At 31.0% G+C, this 18,927-nt stretch overlaps 1 protein-coding gene and 1 pseudogene across 1 annotated transcript; one reads left to right on the top strand and one right to left on the bottom strand.

Annotated features, from left to right (window-relative positions):
• Nucleotides 1-305: 305 nt before the first annotated feature.
• On the bottom strand, nucleotides 306-3,904 carry LOC123211081 (aluminum-activated malate transporter 13-like). The gene is made up of 6 exons (XM_044629607.1): nucleotides 3,628-3,904; nucleotides 3,351-3,491; nucleotides 2,394-2,666; nucleotides 1,958-2,067; nucleotides 759-902; nucleotides 306-626 (listed from the first exon to the last, which is right to left on the bottom strand). The coding sequence occupies exons 1-6, from the start codon at nucleotides 3,902-3,904 to the stop codon at nucleotides 306-308; spliced, it is 1,266 nt and encodes a 421-aa protein (XP_044485542.1).
• An 11,240-nt stretch (nucleotides 3,905-15,144) lies between these two features.
• Nucleotides 15,145-18,722, top strand: LOC123211079 (annotated as a pseudogene).
• Nucleotides 18,723-18,927: the final 205 nt, after the last annotated feature.

Here is an 18,927-nt window from a genome sequence, read left to right as displayed (position 1 = left end):
TATTATTATTGGTTAATTTTATAAAACAAAAATAAATTTATTTTTAATTAATATAAAAAATAATATAAAAATATTTAAAAATAATTATATTCGAATGTATTTAAGTAAAATAATTTACTAATATTATTTTATAACTGTTAATCAAACACATTAATTATTTATATTATCTATTTTTATCAAATTTTATCAAACGTAATAATCATTTATACTTAGTAATCTTTTTATTAATCTATCTTCAAAATAATTTCTTTATTTTGATAATAAAATATTATCTAAACTAAACATCTTCTTATAATAATTGGCAATTAAACATGGAAACGAGCAAGTTCCCCAAGTTCTTGGACCTCCTTTGTTAATTCTTCCACCTGGTCTACCATCACCGTCAATGTGAACAAAAAACTTGCCATTTCAAGTCTATCACCATTCTCCAGTTGTCCCAGTATAGAAGGAGACATGACCAGACTTAGCTCTTGTCTCATTGATTTCAACTCTGGCATTATTGAAGTAACTGTTTGGCATCTTCTCATTTTCTTAATGCTATCTCCAAGCTCTCTTAGGGTCCGTGCAAGGGATGACCCAACATCTTCACACTGTTCTTTGATTAGTTCTCTTGGAGTTTGTGAGGTCTGATGACACTGTTTGAATGAGATAAATCCATGAATTGATAATAATTTGTGAGAGAGGTTTCAGTGAAGTAATTCATTATTGAATTTGAAGTGATAATATATACTCTGACAAATCAAATTGATGTTTTATACCTGTCTGGCAGATTGAAGACATCCTTTAAATGAAAGGATTGTTCCAGCGACATCCCTAAGATTTTCTCCAATCTTAAGATATTTTCCCCAAGGGTACGAAAACCCAAATTTCCCATGCCATGGTTCCCATCTTGCAAAATTTGCCTGGGCAACAGTAAAAAGTTTATTTAACTTGTAGCTCACTTTAAATGACGGATGTGACTTTTCAAAAGATATTGAGTTGGCATTTATCCCAGGCCAAGGGTCTATTTTCTACCCAAATTATGTTGAATTTTTAAAATTTTTTTTATTAATTATAAAATTATCATTTATTTACCGATTATCAATTAAATTTAATAAAATTTTAATCTCTGAAAATTTAATTTCATTTTTCTCCTTAAAAATTTAAAAATTAATATTTTTTTTTCTAAGCTAAGTTTGAAAAAATTGTATTTCCTTTATTAGAGTTTAGTTTTAAAACCTGTTCACTTTCAAAACCTGTTCACTTTCTCTAGTGTCATCGCTGGCCTTCTCTTCCTCCCGACGGTTTCTCTTCCACCGATAGCCCCTCTCAACTCCACCCCAACTCATCTGACACTGAGAGACATCATTTGGGAAGAGAAATCATCTTCTCAGACAACGAAGACGAGATTGATCGATCTCGTATTCGTCGTCTGAGAAGACCAGAGGACGACGAGTCGTCTCTTCTTTATTTGGGAAGACAATTGTCTTCCCAGATGACAAATATGAGATTGATCGATCTCGTTTTCATCATCTAGGAAGACGATTTCTCTTCCCAAACGATGTCTCTCAGTGCCGAATGGGTTAGGGTGGAGTTGAGACTAACCATCGGTGGAAGAGAAACCGTCGGGAGGGAGAGACGGTTGACGATGGTGTCGGAGAAAGTGAAAGGGTTTGGAAACTAAACCCTAAGGGGGGGAATGTGACATTTTCAAACTTAGCTTAGGGAGAGAAAAGTTAGTTTTTTAAATTTAGGGGGAGAAATGAAATCATGTTTAAGTTTATTTTTAATATTAAATATAAAATAACGATTTTATCCTTACTACCGTTAATTTTAACTGTTCATAGGTGGGTAAATTGTATTTTCATAGTTAACAGAGAGAACTTTGAGAATTCGACATAGTTCGGGTGGGAAATAGTCCTTTGGCCTTTATCCTATCATTCTTTCATAAAATGGCTGACGAGAAGAGATAATACACCAGTGACTCCTCCTTTGACTTTGAATAGAGCACTGATTTGTAACAGCTGAAAGTAAAACTGGGTTGGTTCTCCTCCTCATTAACTAATCTGAAGTACACCTTGAAGCATCCTACATAAATAACCTTTAATTAAGTCATTTTAAAATTCTTTTACAGAATTATGAACAAAAATGATTAGATAATTTATGCCGTATCTATGGAAAGAGGCAAGCACATGAGCCATGGTAACCTCAATAATAAGTTAGGATAAAGTACAATCTAAACATTTATATTTATTTCATCTCTAGTATGTACATCTAAGATTCTCCCAGCTGCTGTTGTTGGCTGAGAAGCAACAATATTTTAGACATCAATTGAAGATCAAACTAGGTTCTCACATATATGTTTATTCTTCAGTTCCTTTTTTTTTTTTGGGTGTGTGCGTAAAAAAGTTTACCTTCAATAGAACTAGCAAGGTCTTCAAATTTGGATGCTACTGAGTCATGAAGTTCATCACTAGCCCAGATGGGGAAAACGAGTAAGCTTGTGAAAATGCAGGCAGAAATGCCCGTACCAATTGTTGTAAGACGTTCACGAGCTAATTTTAGGACCTCATCAACTCGTATACCGGAGACCACGACCAGATTGAAGGTTAGGATGAATATCATTGCTCCATAGTCATATCTTTTCTTTATTCTTGGAACCGATCGGGAGTATGTTGCTGCTGCACCTGATATATTCATGATTTGCAGATTTGTTTAGATGCTTGATAATAATGATCACACTCAGGCTAAAGCAAAAAAGAAAGGGATGAATAATACATAACATTCTTTGTTCCTTGTAGGGTGGATTGTTTGACATGTCGGGACTTGTATAGTTAAAATAGGGAAGAGGATGCCGGAGAAGATGAATGTTTTTAGTTATGTGGTAAAAATTTTCTTGAAGCCTGCTTGCCATGTTGAAAGCGGTATACGTTCCTAGTGTTAGATTAATTTTTAACTCTGATAGCATGGATTTGCACATTAACTCATAGTAGAAAGTTGGAATGATTTCTATCACTAGACATTGACTACAGGTTGCCAACTGAGTAGGACAATGGAGTCTGAAGCTTATCAAGAAGAAAAAGATGTTATCTCTAAGTTCCAAAATTAATGGATACCACCAGGAGAAAATGGTCTGTGATGGTGATTAGTTGGATGCTATTATTACTGACTTAAAAGCTTTTGGTTCGTGGGGAAAAAATAAATAAAATAAAGTACATAATTTTTTTCTTGCTGTCAAAAAAAAAAAAAAAGTAGAATTTTCAGTGGATGAATGAGCAGAATGTCTGTGTTAAGGTTTTTTTTTTTTTTTTGCTGAATATGTCTGTGTTAAGTTGCTTGTGCTTATCTTTTAGAATGAACTAAAAGCGTACCAAATATGAATACAAAAGTGCCAACTACAACGGCGTTGCCAACTCCACCAACTTCATCAACAAAAGCTGCTGCTAAACATCCCAGTCCACCTCCTAAGATAGTTCCCAATCCACGATTTAAGCATTTGCTTAGTGTCGCACCTGGCATGGTTTATTAAAAAATAGGTAACTCTACACAAGAAAGCAAATTAATCGGTGAATACATGCATGTCAAGCTAGTTTGTGCAAGCTTAGAAGCCATAATAATGTCATACTATGAACAGGTATATAAACCAACCTGCGAAGAACTCAAAAACGACAACAACAGTCATTATAGCCCACATGGCGTTCTCTCCAACTTTCTCGTAGAGAGGATCAAGGAGATAGAGTAGAGAAACCAGAACAAGAGCAATACCAACTTTGATACTATGAATGACTTTTTCCTTATCATGTTTATTTTTCTTTTCCCTAAGGAAGGAAATTACAGGACGAAGAGATTCTTGAAACTTCTTCTTATCTTTGGCAACTGGAGCAACAGCCTCTCCATCGGGAATAGCAATCACAGTTGAGCCCATTAGTAACTTGGGTATATCTCTATATTCTTCTCACTCTTGGTGTGTCTGAATTACACTTTCTATTTGAGAGGCTGGGATGAGAAGTTCTGTCGAGGATTAGCCCTTTATATAGAACCATCCCATGACATGTAGACTACTCATTTCAATCAAGACTAGTCATACTAGTAGGCATTGACCATGACTTGATTAGGTTTGTAAAGGCATATTTCATAATTTCTTAAGCTCTAAATCAATTGCGGTCGTTCAATTAGCACCTTGGAGAACTCCACCATTGCAAGCCACTACATTCATCCAAAAGACCATAAAATGTGTTGAAACAAAGAGAAATCTCGAATGAGAGATGTATTTAGCACTATTTTCAAAATCGGATTAAACTAATCATTTCAATCAGAAACTAATGAACTGAACAAAACCAAATTTGATAAAGTTTTATTATTTTAACTTTTAACTTTTTATTTTTATTTTATTTTCTTAGGTTTTTTTCGTTTTAATAAATGGAAATTTATATTTCAAAGAAATAGATATATTTTATTATTATTGATAATTGTATAAATTTTCTCCAAATAAACTTTATAAGGGTTATATTTTATACATATATTAAATATTTGATATTATTCAATAAATTTATTATAATTTAATAATAAATTTAGTCAATTAATTAAATTATAAATGATAAATTAATAAAATAATTAATTCCGATTATAGGGTCAATTTGAAAAACATTAATGGTTGGTAAGTGAGAAAACGAATGTTCTTTTCAAATGGACTGAGGATTAGAAGGTTGGGACATTGGAATTTGGAACTAAGTTTCGAGTGCTTTGACTGGAATTAAATTTTTCCTCAGTTTTTTCATCATGTATGATAGGTGTTTCCGTGGAATGTTACGTATTTTCGGATACAAGTGTCTTTAATTTTCAGCATCGGATCAAAGGTAAATAATTGGTTTTTGACTTTTAATTTTACACATTGAAAACTTTGAAAAACTCGCACTAAAACTTTTAAAAACTTTATGATGTCATACAAAAATTCACAACATTTAATTGTGGTGATGTCATACAAAAATTCACAACATTTAATTATGGTTTGAACCAGAGAGGCAAGACCGTTTCTCGTCTTCAAAATTTTGGTGGCGGATTCGTAGGCGGCTATGGTCATATTGTCATAATGTGTTAGTTCAAATTTTACATTAGAAATCCTTAATTTTAATCTTATTGAAATTAAAATTCTATCAAAATTTTAATATTAAAATTTTGGTGGCGGATTTGTAGGCGGCTATGGTGCACTATTAAAATTTAGAGGAATTCACAGGTCTCCCATGGGTATTCTACGATGCTTCGTTTTCTATCAATTTTTCGTGTTTTCTAACAACAAAAAATAACAAAGAAAGTTAATACATCATCTTTAGCTTTGTTTTAATTAATTTATTATTACGATTATTACGATTTGATGAAAATTTTGAGTATTGAATGTTTAAGATTTTGATTTTAAAAAATACATAAAATGTGTTGATTCTTGATTGTTTTGATTGAAAATTTTGAGGTTATTATGTTATAGGATATGTAGATTTAATTTGTGTTAAAATTAGAGACTAAAATGACGATTTTTGATTGAAAAATACATTAGATTGGCCGGCAATCCATCCTGGGGGACCTTTGGATTCGCCGGGTTGAATTAAATCTCCTACAGGTTGGAAATGATACCCGTGGTATGGGGGAAAATTCACTTTTTCAAAATATTAGAGCCCAAGGGGGAGGAGGAGCTCCACGGGGGCAAGTGTGAAATTTTACATTATCCTATGGGGTGGTTCGTGAAACACAACAAATCTGGAAGTTGGAAAAAAATTAACTTTTTTCAAATTATATGGTCTGAAGGAGACTAGAAAATTGTTAAGGGGCCAAGGAAAACTATTGGACCGTGAGAGTAGAAAATTTATAGGGGTAAATTGATATTTTTCACACCTTAAGGTTTTTTTATATCTAGTTTTCAAATTTTACATCCGTTTTTTGTGTTTTAGGATTTTTTTGATATGTAGTTTTCGAATTTAATGTCCGTTTTATACTTTTTATGCTTTTTTAGGCCTGTTTGATGATGTAATTATTAAATTTCGGATCAACTTTTTGGTTTTTGTCATATTAAGCTAATTCAACGTTTAGTTTTTAAATTTCATGTCCATTTTTTTTTTGATTTAGGGTTCTTCAATGTGTCATTTTCGAATTTCATGTCTGTTTCATTATTTTTGCGCTTTCTAGGGCTGTTTTCTTATGTAATTTTGCTAATTTCAATTTGATATTTCAGTTTCTTAGTTTCTAAGCTATTTTAATGTTTAGTTTTCGAAATTTAGATTCGTTTTTTTATTTTTGATCATTTTATGATATTTTGACTGGTACTTTTCAGATTTTGAATGATTTTTGGATTTTCGACATTCTAAGGTATTTCAACGTGTAGAATTCGAATTTCAGTCTCGTTTTCTGATTTTTGACATTTTAAAGTTTTTGAACATATAATTCTCAAATTTTCGTCCTATTTTTTTATTATTGTCATTCTAGTGTATTTTCATATATACTTTTTAAAATTCATATGGATTTCTCAATTTTTGTCATTCTTTGGTATTTCAACATGTAGATTTCAATTTCAGTTTTGTTTTTTCAATATTTGATATTTTTAGGTTTTTCAACATATAGTTTTAAAATTTAAGTTCAGTTTTTTGATTGTTGTATTTTGAAATATTTGATTCATATTTTTCAGATTTTCAAATAATTTTTTGGTTTTTAACATTCTAGGATATTTCAATGTATATATTTTGAATTTTAGTTTGGTTTTTTCAATATTTATCATTTCTACGTTTTTGGACATATGGTTCTCAAATTTTATTTTAGTTTTTTATTGTTGTTATTCTTGGATATTTCGACATGTGTTTTTTGAATTTCTATTCGATTTTTTAGTTTTTGTCATTTCATAATATTTCAATGATTAGTTTTAACAATTCAGGATCATTTTTTATTTTCATTATTTAGGATATTTTGACTCGTACTTTTCATAATTTCGTGTAATTTTTCGACTTTTGTCATTCTATAGTATTTCAACATGTAAATTTTAAATTTCAGTTTTGTTTTCTTGTTTTTTCAGTTTTCATCATTCTAGGGTATTCTAACATGTAGTTTTCACATTTTAAGTCTTTTTTTTCCTATATTTGTGATTTCCATTTCTATTTATATATCTGTTTATGAAAATCTTATAAACTTTTGAATTTTTTTATAGGAGATTTTTAAAAAAAGAAAACGTTACAATTGCGACTTACGAATCTCGGATGCGTCATGACACTTCCCAGCAAAGATGATATGTTGTGTTCAACGTACTGCCATGTCAAAGATTAGGTTGACATTGACATCAGAGCAGTTATGATTGTTCGAGAGGATATGCTTCGGGCATCTCTTTCGATTACTAGATATCACTTCTTCGTGGGGCATATTGGGATAACATTTGACAGTTGTCTTACCATACCGAAAGAGGAGTATGAGTTTTCTAAGCTCTTTATGAAGATGGTTGAGACAAATTATACCCTTAATTTGTTTTACAAACCATAGGGGGAGATCGATAGGGTATAGTATAATAGTATTTCCATTATAATTTATTTTGAATTAACTTACATACAACACGTGTATTCATTATAATTTCTCAATATTTATAGGTTTTTATTCTTATAAACTTTGATTGTGCACATTTGGTAGTTGGAGTTATAAATTTTCATAATTAATTAATTACAATATACAACTTTTAGGTGTCATACTCTGGGAGTTATAAAGGTCTCGCAGGATAGATGCGACCATACATGATTTTCATTCCAACATTGTTAGTTTCTAGATGATGTCTATGTGTACACCATGAGGTGATCACCTGATATTACGTCGAGCAGAGGGTGTCCCCCAGTAGGGCGAGAGTTCTGATGACAACGACATTTTTATGTTACGCTTCATAGAGTGTTTGGCGTTGTCACAAAGTGTAGATTTTCCCTGAGAGTTGTCCACCTCTATGTATCGATGTTTAGCCTTGTAATTATATTTTTCGCTGTATCGAATAGATCATGGATATATATTTGTTTTTTATCATTATGTATTTTACCAATTTTAGAGTTGTTATGTATATATTTATTGTATATACTTATGTGTATGAGATACATTGTTTATCATTATATATGGATATAAATTTAATTTAATTTTTTAAATAATTTTGTCATGAAAAAAATAATTTTGACTTCATTATTCCATTTGAATTTTCAAGCGGATTGATGATAAATTATATAAAATAAAAAATCAAGATATAATTTTGGAAAGATACTTTTAATTATTTGTATAGACTTGATGATATTATTTGTTTGGAAATACTATTAAATCAATAAATTGCATGAATTTTATAAGTTAATGTATGATGCTACAAGTCATATTTTGAATATAGTTCATGTTCAGTAACATAATTTATTGATTTTTATAAGCTTTATACATAAGTATTTATAACACCCTAAACTATCATATCATCACCTTTGGAACTCCACCACCACTCCCTAGACATTAGTAAAATATAAGTAAATCATAAATTAATCAAACCACAAAATATTCATTATAATAATTACATTAATAATACTCATTCTAACAACTATGAAATTAAAAAATTATTCACACTAAATTGATTACATCACATATGAACACAATTACTCAACTGAAATATTAATCAAAATACATTGATTACATATCATTTGAACAAAGACATAAATCATATCATTAATAAAACTAAATTGCATGAATTTCAAGATCTTGATTCTATACCTCTTTTGGATGAACCCTGTAAGATGAAGCTTGAAACTGGTGCTGGGCTTTTACATTGAATTCGAACATGTCCAGGTTGCTTACATCGACTACATATCCTAGGCGTAACAACTTCCCCTTGTGAAGGAGGTCGATTTCTATTGGAAAGGTAACCTGGTCAACGAAGATCAAGAATGAAAGGTAGGATAACCCTTTCTTCAAGGGCATGCAACCATTTTGATTAGTTTCTCAATGGGTTGATAGGTTCTGCATACATTGCACGATAGAACTTGGTGGTGAAGAATGGATGAACCCATACATTAACATTTATAAGCCTCATGTGTCTTGCAATAGCGACGATATGCTTGCATGGAATACGTGAAAGATGAAACTTTCTGCATATACAAGGCATTTCATTGAAGTTCACAATGTCTATGTATCCACCAAAACTAACAACCTAAAATCAAAGAGTTGTAATTGGCCAAACTTCCAAGCGTGTAGACCTCAACACATAACGGTCGAGCTTCTCTTTCGTCCATGGGATAACATAGTTGGGGTATTCATCTGCAATTTGGAAAAAGCAAGAACACATTTGTTAATAACAAGCATCAGGATTCATCTACAATTTGGAAAAAGCAAGACCACATTTGTTAATAACAAGCATAAGGGAAGAAAGACAAGTTCAAATAGACAATGATTAATAATTGGTCATGTACTTGTATAGTTTCTCATTTTGTAAAACTATCGTTGTAATGTGCCTCAAATGAACTAGGTGAGCATCGTGATAGGCAGACCCCGTGCATGTCTAACAAAGGCATTAAATGACTTCGCAATATTAGTTGTCATTATGTTATATCGATACCCCAGAAAATATGCCCTACTCCATCGCTGAAATCCCACCTCACGTAGGTAAGCCTCAGTTTGAGGATTCATCACATCAATAGATCTCATCATAGTCTCAAAATCTGCTTCTGTATATAATTTTGTGGCTTTCCGATGTGAACACGTAACCTACGAGGGTATAAATAATATGATAACTTTATTATCAAAATTTATAAAATGTTAAACGAAACAAAAATTTTATACATGTTTAAATGCATTATCTTTAAGTCGCATTTGTACTTTGATTGCATGTTACATAGAAGGTGATAACAACAACACCCATGGTAGACATCTAGAAAGACTTCAACCATTATAGAGTATATAATATGATATCGATCTGAGATTATCATCAACTTAAGGATTTCATTGATGCATTCCTTGACTTTCCTCAGAAATCAACACCACGTGTCGTGATTTTTTTTTTTTTACTGACACAGAAGCAAATGGGCATATCTGGTTATTACCATTGAGGCCTACCGCAAGGAATAAATAATTGAGATATCGAATTTTAAAGAAAGTAATGTCAATGCAAATAACAAGTCGAAGATATTGTCTAAATGCACGAACAAAATGTTCTAATGCCATGAAAAAATAATTAAATCAATGTTTATCGTCCGTTTCAATAACTATCACGGTTCTTGGATTAGCATGCTTTAAATTATAGCAATAATTTGGTAATAGCATAAATTATTCTTCTTGTGAGCCTCTTAGTGAATTTAAACCCAATTTCTTGTCACCAAGCTTGTGAATATGAAATGTCAATTTTGTACTAGTTGGCGATGTCGACAATTATCTCTTTAGGCTGATAAATTCGATCAATCAACATAAACTTTGACCTCATTAATTGACCTAAAGGTCGGGTCTCAACTTGTTGGTGATATGCTATTATTTGATCAACTGAACATATGTGAGTTAGATTCATTTTACTGGTTTGGAAGACTTCACTAGATTTAGCTTTGGTTGTTGATAGATACTAGCGATATTTTTTTATCATAACATCTAATCTTCTATCGCCCTATGTCAAACTTATGTACGTTGTATTAAAATTCTTTCTCTAGGACAAATTACTCCACAACATCTTTCAAGTATTGTTTGTTATAAAAAATATCACCAAGCTTTATAGCATTCTCCTTTTGGATCGATCTTGTACCACTTGATGATGTTGATGGTTGTGGAGAAAAATCGAAAAGCCACCTAAAAGAATCAGTGGGGACGTTGTCAGAAAATGGCCTTGAATAATTTGTCCACCCATAATAGGATCTTCAAGCTATATACTATTTATACCCTTGGTAACATGTGACCTATGCTCAGACTCCGCCTTATCAATAGGAATACCAGTTATCTCATTTCCCTTAAAGTCACCTCAGTCGAGAATTTTATATTTCTCTCCATGAGACCATTTATTTGCAATATACAATATATTGTTACTGAAATCAATCAAGTCTTTCGAATTATGTTCTTTTTTCACTTCTTCAATTTCTTTTTCTTCTTCTTCTTCTTGTCCTTCGATCAGGGTACATATAACAAAAATAGGAATACATTCCTTGAAGTATTGAGACATGTAAATAAGACCTTGGACATCTTCATTATTTTGGATCTGAATCGGGCAGTTGAACTCAATTTTTCTTGATTTCATAGATACTTGAAGGTAGTTTCTGATTGGATAAAGACTGCAATGCTCACTTAAAAGTTAAATAAATCCATCAAATATTATTTTGGAGAGAATTTTAATCAATTGTTTACATCCTCCAACATACTTAATTGTGTTGTTATCATGTTGAATCAATTCTTCTTGGAAACGAACAAATACATAACTAGTCATTTTAATTATCAATTCTACAATGACAAATTTTTTGGAAAAAATTAAACATTTATAAGGAAAAAATCTACAATAATGATTTATTGATATATATGCCACCTCTAATTTTTCAAAATGTCTCTACCTATTCCTAACATATAATTTAAAATCATTTTACAATGTTTAATATCAAAATACTTCCCATATTTCTCACATGTTGTCTTATATAAAAATGTATTTATGTTCTCCTAACATGTCATTTAAAACCATTTTTAATATCAAAATACTTCTAATATTTTTCTAACTTTTCACTTAATCTTCTATAATTATCTAACATTTTATTTAACACCCTCATATATTGTCTTGTATAGAAATGCATCTATGTACTCATAACATATAATGTTTAATATTAAAAAATCTCCCATATTTTTCTAATTTTTTATTTAAGCCCCTATAATTATCTAATATTTTATTTAACACACTCACATATTGTTTTGTATGAAAATGCATCTGTATACTTCTAACATGTCATTTAAAATTGTCATACAATGTTTAATATCAAAATATCTCCATTTTTTTTTTTTACATTTCATTTAACCCCTTATAATTATCTAACATTTTATTTAACACCTTTACATATCGTCTTGTATGGAAATGCATTTATCTACTCTTAACATATTATTTAAAACTATCTTATAATGTTTAATATTAAAATACTCTCATATTTTTCTAATATTTTATTTAACCTCCTATAATTATTTAATATTTTATTTAACACTCTCACATATTTATCTTGTATCAAAATATATCTATTCATTCTTAACATTTTATTTAAATCTTTCATACATTGTGCATTATCAAAATGCTCCCACATTTTTTTAACATTTCATTTAACCCCTAAATTATTATCAAATATCCAAATGTCCCATTTACATAACATGCGAACTAAATTTAACAAATAAAATTAAGTTTTAAATTAAGATTCGTATAAATACCATTTTCTTATGAAGTGACTTTTTTCGACTTGAATTCAAAAATACGAACTTCTTCCTTTCGAACGAGCTTGCAGTAATTGATATTGAGTAAAAATGAGAATGAAAGTGAGTGTTTGAGTGATATGAGAAATATATATAATGAGAGTGAAAGTGAGAGGGTTTATATAGATGTGTGAAGAGTAGTTTTAATATTTTAAAAAAATATGTAAGACATTTTTGCTTAGGAATAGGAAAAATAGATATTTTTGCATAGAAATAGGAAAATGAACATTTTTGCTTAATAAGAGGCAAACTGGGTAATTAATTTAATTTCCCTAAAATTTTTAACGCTAATCTAATTTAAATTATATTCGGATTGATATGATATAACTTGATATAAAATTGTCTATTTCTTTTATTTTCTTAAATGTTTTTAGTGTTTTAATTTATTCACCAAATTACATTAATCTATTATTAATAAAATATATAATATAATATTTTTTCTTATTTGAAAATGGTCTAGAAAATTATATAACAAGATTTTTATAATACTTCATTAATCTTAATAACTAAATTTCATTATCATTACTGAACAATAAAATGATTTTTTAAATAAAAAATAAGAATAATTAAAATAATTATAATTATATAGAGGTATAATTATACGTAATATATAAGGATTTTAATTGTTGTTAATATTTGTCCAATTGTCTTTCGATATTTTTTTAATTTGTCTCTAATAAATTTTATTAAAGTAATATTTTTCTAAACATTTCAATCAATTCAATTAATTCAAACTATTTTTGTATTAATTCTAACATAATTTGATTTAGTTTTAAATTGTGTTAAATTGATTCACATAAAATTTTATGTAAAAGGAAATTAAATCCAACGTCTTTTTTTTTTTCGTGTCACATCATATTGAGTTAAACGGTTGGTGTAAGCTCTCAAAATTGTTTGCCAATGTTTATAAAGACAAGTTAAAAAACTCTACATATCCTTACACGAGCATTGACGGGGTTAGTAGACTTTGGCCATAGCTTTCAAAATAATAGTAATGGGAGGATGAACACCAAGTCAATCCCTAATTATACATAATCTCTTATTAATTTTTTTAAAAAATAAAAACAAAATTAGGCATTAATAAATTTAATTATGTTATATACTATATAATATGGGATTTATTTCAATGAAATTGTAACATCTACATTTCTGTTCTGGCTAGATGACTATTTCCTAATTCTCATCAAAGTTTGATGAAATAGCGAAATCTTATATTTTAAATTCAAGAAATTCAATTTCTCACTCTTTTGTTAAAACTTTTTACAAAATTTGTTAAGATTTCTATAAAATTGCTTAAAGATAAAAAACTTTCAAGTTAAATAATATTTTGCCCTCAAAATAATAAACTTTTTACTTATAAAAATATTAATAGAGATGTCAATAACGTATAATCATATATTAGAGATGTTAAAAAATTTTTAAGGGGTTTTTGAATGTTTAAAAAAGTTTGGGATTTTTTTATATTATCAAAATTTTAATATATCCTTCAACATTTTAAAAAATGATAGTTATACCTAAAAAAATTAAATAAAACATAACAAATTAAATGTGTGAATATCATATTGTAAATTATTAAAATTATAATATATTTTCAAAATATAGAGGGTGAATGAAAAAAATACAGTGAAATTATTTATTTATTCTAGTAAATTTTAAAAAATAACTTTTACATTCTTATAGTATTATTCAGTAGAACAAAATAATATAAATATACTTTGACGTTAATATTAACAATAGATTTTGATAAATAAGTAAAAGTGGAAATTCATCCTCTCATTACAAGTTGGGTGGGAAATAGTCATTGGTCTTCTACGCAAGGCAGTTGCAGATAGGGATGACAACGAGGAGAGGTAGGGAGGGGATCTCAATCCCCGTCCCCGACCCATCCCCGTTAAGGGAATGAAAATGATTCCCCGTCTCCTCTCCGCAAAGAAAAATCCCTCCCCGTCCCCGCGGAAAAAAATCCCCTCTCCATATCTGCAAAAAAAATATATTCTTTTTACCTTGTAAATAAATATAAGTATATCAAATAACAAAATTAAATTAAATTAAAATTAATTTACTATTTCAAATATCATAAATATAATATATTAACTCTTTTAATTTGCATAACAAAAACCTAAATAAATTTGAAAAACATGAATAATTTAAAACTATAAAAATATATTAGTATTTTAAATAAATATATTAATATAAAGGGACGGGGATAGGGGCGGGGAGGGGAAGGGTTGGGGCGGGGAGGGGACACATGTATCCCCATCCCCGATTAAGAAAATTTTTTTCATCCCCGTCCCCGTCCACTTCCCCGTTTCTATCAGAGAATCCCCTCTCCGTTAGAGTCGGGGAGGGTCGGGACTCCTAAAATCGAATCCAAATTGCCATCCCTAGTTATAGACATTTAGGTCTTTAGCCCGACTTACAGCTCTTTATTTATCATTCAATAAATAGGTTTTTCTTTATTATTAAATGCATATATTTTCCTGTTTATATGGTAATGTTATGATAAACAAAACAAGATGATTTTCTCTTCTTTTAATTATTCTTGGTTTTATATTTTATATTTATTTAATTTAGATTACATTATGTCAGGAAAATCCCATCAGGAATTTTTCTTTTCGAATATTGTTGTCAGCAAAACTCCATCTAAACCCTTGGAAGAATCCAAAAAGATTCAATCTTGCCTTGTTAATGACAGATTTTATCTTGGCATGTCCAGGGAAGCAAATGGCGGATTGTGTTGCCAAGTTCAACTGTTAAAATTAGTCTCTACTTTCAGTCCCTACTTATTTTGCACAACGAGTGACGGCCCGGTTGGTTTCTTCTTTAAACTATTTTCGTTTCCTCTTTTCACCCTCAAATTTTGTTGTCGCCTTCATCATCATCATCTATTAGATCCACAAATTCTTACTTTGCATTAATTACCTCACTTCACTGACTGCACTTCACTCTCTCTTTCTCTTTCTATCTTTCTTCTTCCATTCATCAATCTTTTGAAACTTCGAAGAAGAAGACAGTTACTTAATTGTTTTGCTTTCATTAAATTTGTGTACCTAGTCTTCTTATCCTTCATCACTTCTCTAAGTCCTCTCATTCAACTGCTATCTTTTTTTCTGACTTCACGAATTTAATCCGTCTTCTGATTTATTAATCTTTTTGTTGGTTATCTTCTTCTACTTTCTCAGCCAACCGACAAACTTCAAATGCAATGATTTTTGTTGGTTTTCTTCTTCTACTTTCTCAATATAAACCATCATGTTTTCGCCATTAATTGTATCTGAGTCCCCACCTTTCCTCTTTTAAAAAATTTTAGATTTTGTTCTTTATTTTTTAAAACTTTTTGGACGGCAAAGCAATGGGTAAGACCACATCTCCACAGAAAGGAGACACACTGACCTACTTGTATATCTTCAAAAAATTAAGCGTTTCAACCCTCTTGAGCCTTCTTGTGCCATTTTTGGCTTCATCTTTGTGGCTTCTCTCTTCATCGGCTGTTTCTTTTACTTGGATTACCGGACGGTCACTCGCGAGGCTTCCTGGCTGGGATTAATCGGCCCATTTTCTTCATCAGAAGTCACAGCAGCTGCAACCAGTGAGAAGGAACGGCCTGGATTTCTTGATGAAGGGTGTGATTTGTTTAATGGAAACTGGGTTTGGGATGATAACTATCCACTGTATCAAACACGGATTGTTTGTTCATTGATGAAGGATTTCGTTGTTTAGAAAATGGTAGACCTGATAATTTGTTCACCAAGTGGCGTTGGCAGCCTAAAGATTGCAGCTTGCGCAGGTTTCTTTTCAAATTCTTTAGTTGTTGTTTTATGTTTGGTTTATGTTTGTTGCTTAGAAAGGATGGAATTAAGAATTATAAATAGAAAAGTTTAGTTTTAGGCGTAATGTTTTTTTGTGTTGGGTACTTCTATTTGGTATTTAATTATAGTTTAGGTAAATTTATGCCAGTTAAGTTCTCTTAGATTTATGTTTTGTTGGTGGTGGTATAAAAAAAGGTTCATTTTTTCTGCTGTTATTTTGAGCTTTCTTTCTGATGTAATTCTCATTCTTCTTGTTTTGTTTTGCTGATGGATGTCTTGGTCAATGTCTATATATACTGGTAATTCTTAATTTGACCATTATTCTATGTTGATGAAATTTGGTTTTATGCTGTGAGAATTTAACATGTTTTTATCAACCTTATGGTTATTCTGAATTATGCTGTTGAGGTATCTGGTTTGATCATTCTCTTCTGTTCTGCAAACAGATTTGATGCAAGGAATATGCTGGAAAAGCTCCGAAATCGCAGAATAGTTTTTGTTGGTGATTCAGTGGGGAGGAACCAGTGGGAGTCTCTACTTTGCATGCTTGCATCTGCCGTTTCCAACAAGTCTTCTATCCATGAGGTGAATGGGGAACCAATCACAAAGCACAGAGGGTTTTTGGTGTTCAGGTTCAAGGACTACAACTGCACAGTTGTATATTACAGGGCTCCGTTTCTAGTGGTTCAGGGACGGCCGCCTGCTGGAGCTCCAAAAGAGGTGAAGACGACATTGAAAGTTGATCTATTGGACTGGACTTCGAGTCAGTGGAGAGATGCAGATATGCTTGTTTTTAACACTGGGCACTGGTGGAATATTGAGAAGACTATAAAACAGTATAAATAATCTATCTCACATCTCATAAGTCATATCTCTTTTCCTATTCTTTTTCTTCTTTTCCTTTTTCCTCACCCCTTAGGAGTTGGCATCTTTTTATGTCAAATGTTTACATTTAGATAATTGCTGTGGCAACAACATGAAAATTTTAAGGAGTGAATCTCATAAACTGTGTGCTTTAATAATAGTTTGAAAATTGAAGACGGAATTCAAGTTTGGGGTAGTTTTCAATTTGATCTGTTGCGGGATTAAGCCCTTAAGATGGTATTTTAGGAAGAGTAAAAATTTGGAGCATTCTTCTGTCGGTGTAAATGTGATTTCACATTCTTTGTTACTTTAGACATGACCTGTGAAATCTAGGACTAGGAAAGGAGCCAAAGTATATAGATGAACACTCTTAAAGTCTGTTTGAGGCACTGAATTATAATGATTATAATATGTAGTTAAAAACAAATAAGATATATATTCATTGTTATACAATTACAGCATTACTTCATATATTCATGTCTTTTTACCATAATCATATTCAAAACAGAGTACATTGAATAACATGGTAAATTTGACATCAGAGTCTAATTAATATAGGGATAGTTGCAAGATTTTGTGGCTTGATGACTGAATAAGGGGAAAGATCAAAAATATGTATTGCTGCATGGCTAAAGTAAGGTGTAATTTTGGTGCACTTAAGCTTCTAGTGTTGATATTGTACTTTGCTAATTAACATGTGATACCTGATCTTTGGATTCTTTTTATTTGTTAGGGGTTGTTACTTTGAAGAAGGGGCAAAAGTGAATATGGAGATGAGTGCTGAAACTGCATTTCAGAGATCCATGGAGACATCGCTTGATTGGATAGGCAGTCAAGTAAACATAAGCAAGACCCAAGTTCTCTTTCGAACTTCTGCTCCTGTGCATTTCAGGTTCACTTCATCTTCTATCTGTTTGTATATCACAACCTTTTTCTTCTTTATTCTGGTATAGTCATCTCTTTGTTCCTCCAGTGGCACATAATTTATTTTGCTTTAAGCATAACCCTTTGATTGCCTAGATGAAGCATTGGATAGAAATGTAACGTATCAATTCTGAATTCACAATTTGATAACCAAGGACACTAAAATCTTCATTGGCTGCACGTGACAGAAACGGTGAGTGGAATTCTGGTGGTGGCTGTCACTTGGAAAAGCTCCCTGACTTGGGGCCATTGCCTACTTCACCTGAATCACATTTTGAAATAGCAACCAGCGTGTTGCTAAAGCAGTTGAATCAGTCCCAAGTTAAGAAGTTGGATTTGTTGAACGTGACAAACATGACTTCTCGAAGGAAAGATGGGCATGCCTCTTTGTACTACTTAGGACCCAAGGCTGGTCCGGCACCTCTCCACTGGCAAGACTGCAGCCACTGGTGCTTGCCTGGCGTCCCTGATTCATGGAATGAACTTCTTTATGCACTGTTTCTCAGACGGTAGAGTTTTGCTGTACAGAATTCACCAGAACCTCTTCAGTCATGATGTTATAGAACACATAAACACGCTATATAATCTTGGGAAAGCGCAAGATCACAGGGAATTTAACAGTTTATATAGTCTACTTGTAAATTGTATGTACATGAAAAATTCTGAATATTTAATACAAAATTTTTACTTTTCTTTTCCGGTTAACTTTCTTTGTTCACTATACTCATCTTCAAATCAAGGGTTCGGTCTTTTTTCCAGAAATCTTTGAACGAGCTGACATATCAGTTACTCAAAGGGTTAATAAATCATTAATAAAACTATATATATATATATTTTTTTGAGTATATAAATAGATACAACATAATAGTAAAAAAACATGAACAAAACATGAAAGTCGAAGAACATATCA

This window comes from Mangifera indica, chromosome 3 (genome assembly GCF_011075055.1).
Source record: "Mangifera indica cultivar Alphonso chromosome 3, CATAS_Mindica_2.1, whole genome shotgun sequence".
NCBI lineage: Eukaryota > Viridiplantae > Streptophyta > Magnoliopsida > Sapindales > Anacardiaceae > Mangifera > Mangifera indica.
The sequence above is the reverse complement of the archived record's forward strand: the minus strand, read 5'-3'. Positions and strand labels throughout refer to the sequence as shown.

Bases quoted from the DNA above. Each gene is read 5' to 3' on its own strand.
- LOC123211081 (XM_044629607.1), bottom strand. From the start codon at position 3,904: ATGGGCTCAACTGTGATTGCTATTCCCGATGGAGAGGCTGTTGCTCCA. The intron at 2,667-3,350 runs GTACGCTTTTAG...TGAATATATCAG, and splicing joins CACTTTTGTATTCATATTTG to GTGCAGCAGCAACATACTCC. The intron at 903-1,957 runs GTGTATTATCTC...ACTGTTGCCCAG, and splicing joins AGTCAAAGGAGGAGTCACTG to GCAAATTTTGCAAGATGGGA.